Source organism: Vidua macroura, chromosome 23 (genome assembly GCF_024509145.1).
Source record: "Vidua macroura isolate BioBank_ID:100142 chromosome 23, ASM2450914v1, whole genome shotgun sequence".
In the NCBI taxonomy this organism is placed as follows: Eukaryota; Metazoa; Chordata; class Aves; order Passeriformes; family Viduidae; genus Vidua; species Vidua macroura.
Window position 1 is genome coordinate 4,292,349 of NC_071593.1, and position 4,627 is coordinate 4,296,975.

Here is a 4,627-nt window from a genome sequence, read left to right on the forward strand (position 1 = left end):
GAGGTCTTCCCAAATAAATAGATGTGAAATTCTGCAAGGGGGAGCAAAACAAATGAAAAAAATTGAATTATCCTAGTATTATCTTTGTAAGTTAACAGCTTTTTTAACTCCCTCTCTTTTTTACTTTTTTTCTGGCACAACAAATACAACACAACACATTCATCCATCTCACAAAAGAGAGAGGAAAAAAAAAAAGTGCATTTCATATCAGATGCTTTGCGTCAAGACTGCTAAGGCTCATAAATCAGCTGTCTATTGCCCTGGTCATTTCAACCAACGTCTGACCCTTTGTTAACTCATGATTTATAACTGAAAGTTACTTTTTTTTAAATGCCAGATTTATAAACTTTACTGTGCTTGGTTTGATATAATATCCATTTTGTACACCAAGCTATAAGACAGTAAATTTATTGTCTATGAACTGTTACCTTGAAAAATTACATCAATGCAAAGTGGTTTCCATTTAGAATCAATGGGCAATAAATTCATTGGATTTTTTTCGAAGGGGGGGAGAGAACATGATGGTATTTATGAGGTCATGAGTGGCTATATAATGGGAGAAACTGGGAGCTGAGGCTACAGTTAGACAGGAGTTCTGAGTTACAGGGTTAGACACAACGAAACCTCCAACACAGCAACGATGCATAAACTGATACTTTGCTGTCTCATTATCGTCAGCTTCTCCTGTCCTCTCTTGTCTCTCCCCATCATCAATGCCAGTGAGATGTCTTATCAACACTCAGGTAAGAGTCTTTTGATTGTACTGGTTATCACGCAGGGGTTGGAGCAGTAAAACCAGGAAAGCAGCAGGTGTGCTTCCCAAGGGGCCTGTCTGTGCTGCTCAGCTGTACAAAAGCAGGAGGACACCAGCAGCACAAGGGACATAGCAGTGGGTGCTGGTCTTGTACAATGGGGAGGTTTGGTGCCCCAGATAGTTACCCCTGCTGCTTTCAGATCTAGGAAATAAAAGCAGGCTTTGAGGAGAAAAAGGTGTCAGCCTTGCAGCACTGAATGTGAGCTGGTATTCAGTGTCTGAACACTCATAAGCATTGGGTAACTTAAAGAAACTTGGCTGGACAGTCTCTCCTGTTTCTACCCTTTGAAATAAGCTATTTTGTGTTTAAAAAGGGGGAAACCTATTGCAAACATCAAGAACAGGCAAATCTCTCTTACACTGCTATCTATTGAGAATGCAATTTGTTTGCACTAATTCAGATTCCATTCAGCTCCAGGAAAAATAAATCTTTGCTTGAGTAAGGCAATGCTCAAAGATTGAAATGGCTCAGAAAAAATGCACAGCAGAATCTGGAAGATTACTATCATCAGCCCTGACTGGTACTGGAGGACTTTCTGAAATGAGTTCTGAAAGAACAGGCAAACCAACCCAGAAGTTATTGCATAAAGCTGGCTATTAAAAGTGGCTGCTTTTCTTACCTGCTTTGCAACAGCTGTTCTGCTGGTTTATAGGCATCAGCAGTCCACAGTCTGCTTTGAAAATCTTGGACTCTCTAAGCCAGCATCTCCTCAAGCCTTCCACAATGTAATTTGCATTTACAGGTACCCCTGACTCAATATGAGTAATATCTGTCACATCATAGCTGGCTCTAATCATTATTGCATTAGGTTAAACTCACTGTGCTTCTTAGATCTTCCTTGCTAATGTAAAGAGTCTCTGGGAGGGAAAAGACAGAAAAGGAACTGTCTTAAAGAGGGTTGGTTTTGGGTTGAGTTTTTCCTTTTTTAAATCTCAAAGCAAATTTACCTGCTAGCACAGTTCAGATTTAAAGAATAATCCATGGCCAGAGATACAGATTGTCTCCACGTAGCACTGGGAATTTTTTGTATTCTTATTTTGAGTCCTATAATGAAATCCCCGCTGTCCTTTGCAAATATCCTTTTATGCAGAAAATGAACTAATAACAGGCATGTCCCATCTCTTCAAATTCCTGATCTTTGTGCAAGTTTTTGAAATGTTAGGAGATTATTTTTGGTTTATTTTCTTACATATCCATGTGAGGAGCTACAGAGTCACACCCATCCCTGCAGGTCGGAGCAACTGAAACTCCAAAGGGTCACCTACAAGTACAATTACAAAATTATACTCATCTACACAAATAGTGTTTGATAATGACACCCTCTGGTTGCCCACAAGTTTGGATGTCTGCTATGTATTAGCAAAGATGAAATTTACTGCTCAGATTCCAAAAACACAAGTTACCTGGAATATTGCACTGCCAAGGGCTTCTGTTGGCAACCTGCCTCAGGGCACAGGCTAGCCACAAATTCTGAATTCTTTATGCATAAACAAATTAATTCTATCAACGGCCAGCAAGCTGTTGTGTTGGAAAAACTAGTAACATCTGTACATTAAATGAGAGATGACTGAAACACACCAAGAAGCCCAGCTGCCAAAATAAGTTGTAAGTTTTCCTACTTTTTTTCCTGCCCTTCCACAACTTCCACTGCATTTAGTAATTGCAAAACTGAGCAGGTTAATAGGTCTCGCACAGGAAGTTCTGTCTTTAGTCATAGGAAAGCTGCAGCATAGGAACTAGTAGATAAAGAAATGAACTAAAGTAACATTTTTAAAATTACATACAAGACTGGGCTGTGTAGTGGAAGGATGAGGTTGAGTACCTCAAGTGACAGGAGGGACTGCTTTGGGTCAAAAACTTTTGTAACAAAACTTCTGCCAGAGAAATGAGAATCTGAGATTAACATCAGGAAGGTATCTTTTCTCAAAGCTTTGGAAGGAAAGGAACACAAAACCAACTATACCCTATTATAATAATTAAGTAAGGATGGATGGTTGGTGCTTTCATGAAATCTTCGACAGGTGAGGCCAGCAAACCTGATTAGAAATCACCTGAGACACAGAAACAGGGATGCAAAGCAAGAGACTCACTCTGTGCATGTTTCTATCATCTTCCCTTGGCAGCTGATGAAGATTCGAGGTTAAACCTGGAGAGGTTGGGCAGCCTGGGAAGCACCTCCCTGCTCCAGCTCCTGCCAGAGCTCCTGGGCACACTGACTGAGGACAACAAAGCAGGTGAGGAGCTACCACAGCAATGGGAGGGTGCCCATGGTTCACACCTCCAGCTCTCACAGATATCACACCCCAGCTCCCAGGTATCTGCTAAAATACAACGTTATGTGTAAGCAACAAACAGCTGTCATTCAGTTAACTGGGACTTTGGGGAAACCTGCTGAGCAGCCATGCCTGCAGCTCAACACCACCTCATGAAGTCTCCCAAATGAGTGCTGCAAAACTTCCAGAGAGCAAAACCAGGGCAAGGAGAAGACTGGCCTAAGAGGAGCTGGCAGACAGAACAAAAAAGCAGTCTGACAAAGCATCAATACTTGTAGAAAGTGCAGAATCAGCAGCAATGGATGGCTTGGGAAGCAATAGGTGTTACCCTTGGACATTCCAGTCCGAGATCTCTATCAGCTGTAGCATTATGGCACAGGAGAATGACTTGCCTAATTCATGATTTCTAAATGGTAAAACACTTCATTGTGTCTCTCCTTTAACAGGTCTCACCCCCAGCAACTACAACCCAGGGGAAAATATCAAAGAGGTAAGTAAATAACCATCTGTCACTGAAACAAGAAAAATAAGACTACACAGAATTGTTACAGAGAAATCATTTCAGATCAACAGACTTCACAAACAGTATAGACTAAAGTAGTATGCCACAGTGTTCTTGAAGCTGGAATCACTTAGCAGTTAGATAGGCAGGGGAGGTGGGGAAAATGGAAAAGGAAAAAAAAGAGAGAGCAAGTAATTAATATCATTTAATTCCAAACCCTCCACTTTTTTTTTCCCCTAGAAAAACAGCTAAGTAAAGGCCAATTTCCAGCTTCATCAGCCCAGCACTAGTATTTCCACCACCACCACCCCCAGCATAGGTTACACAGTATTATCAGATTTGTTATGAACCATAATGTACACGGAGAACATCAGCCCTGTCCACTTCCTGCTGAATTCAATGTAAATGCAGAGCACAGGGATGAGTTTCAGTGGGAAATGCAAAACAGAGGTTACACTGGGCAGTCCCTTCCTTCCCCCAGGTCAGAGCACAGGGCTGGGTGATCAGGAAGGATGGGGGCAGTGGAGAGTTTACTTCCCCACTGGGAACCACCCAGCAGCAGCCTCTCTAACGCCGTTTGATTTCAGGCTTTCTATGGGAATCATCCTCGGAACGCTTTCCTGGGACGCTTCTTGACCAAGGACAGGAAACAGTACAAGAAACGTGGGAATCTTTCTGAGTGCTTCTGGAAATATTGTGTGTAAACAGGGAACTCCCTGACTGGTTGCATAATTTATACAGATGTCTGAAAACATGTATATAGGTTCGCTTGATTTAAAATGAGAATGAAGAAACACAAAGCCTAACTTTAGACTCTATGCTACTTGGAAATGAATAAATTCTTGATGTTTTGCAATTATGCTGTGAGCAATGTAGTAATTTTATAGAGCCCAGCACAGCAGGAAGGAAGTAATGGGAGAAAGAGACCAATACACAACACAAAGAGAACTTGGGCAGAGGAAGCAAAATTCCCATGGGGTTCTGTGAAAACTCCCAGAAGAGCTCAACTAAGTCCAGAGGCAAGGGGACTTTCTTCC

General features: G+C 41.7%; 1 protein-coding gene across 1 annotated transcript; it reads left to right on the forward strand.

Annotated features, from left to right (window-relative positions):
- Positions 1–601: 601 nt before the first annotated feature.
- Positions 602–4,385, forward strand: UTS2 (urotensin 2). The gene is made up of 4 exons (XM_053997819.1): positions 602–743; positions 2,939–3,049; positions 3,535–3,578; positions 4,178–4,385. The coding sequence occupies exons 1-4, from the start codon at positions 641–643 to the stop codon at positions 4,292–4,294; spliced, it is 375 nt and encodes a 124-aa protein (XP_053853794.1). The 5' UTR covers positions 602–640; the 3' UTR covers positions 4,295–4,385.
- Positions 4,386–4,627: the final 242 nt, after the last annotated feature.

Bases quoted from the DNA above. Each gene is read 5' to 3' on its own strand.
- UTS2 (XM_053997819.1), top strand. From the start codon at position 641: ATGCATAAACTGATACTTTGCTGTCTCATTATCGTCAGCTTCTCCTGT. The intron at 744-2,938 runs GTAAGAGTCTTT...TTCCCTTGGCAG, and splicing joins GATGTCTTATCAACACTCAG to CTGATGAAGATTCGAGGTTA. The intron at 3,050-3,534 runs GTGAGGAGCTAC...CTCCTTTAACAG, and splicing joins GACTGAGGACAACAAAGCAG to GTCTCACCCCCAGCAACTAC.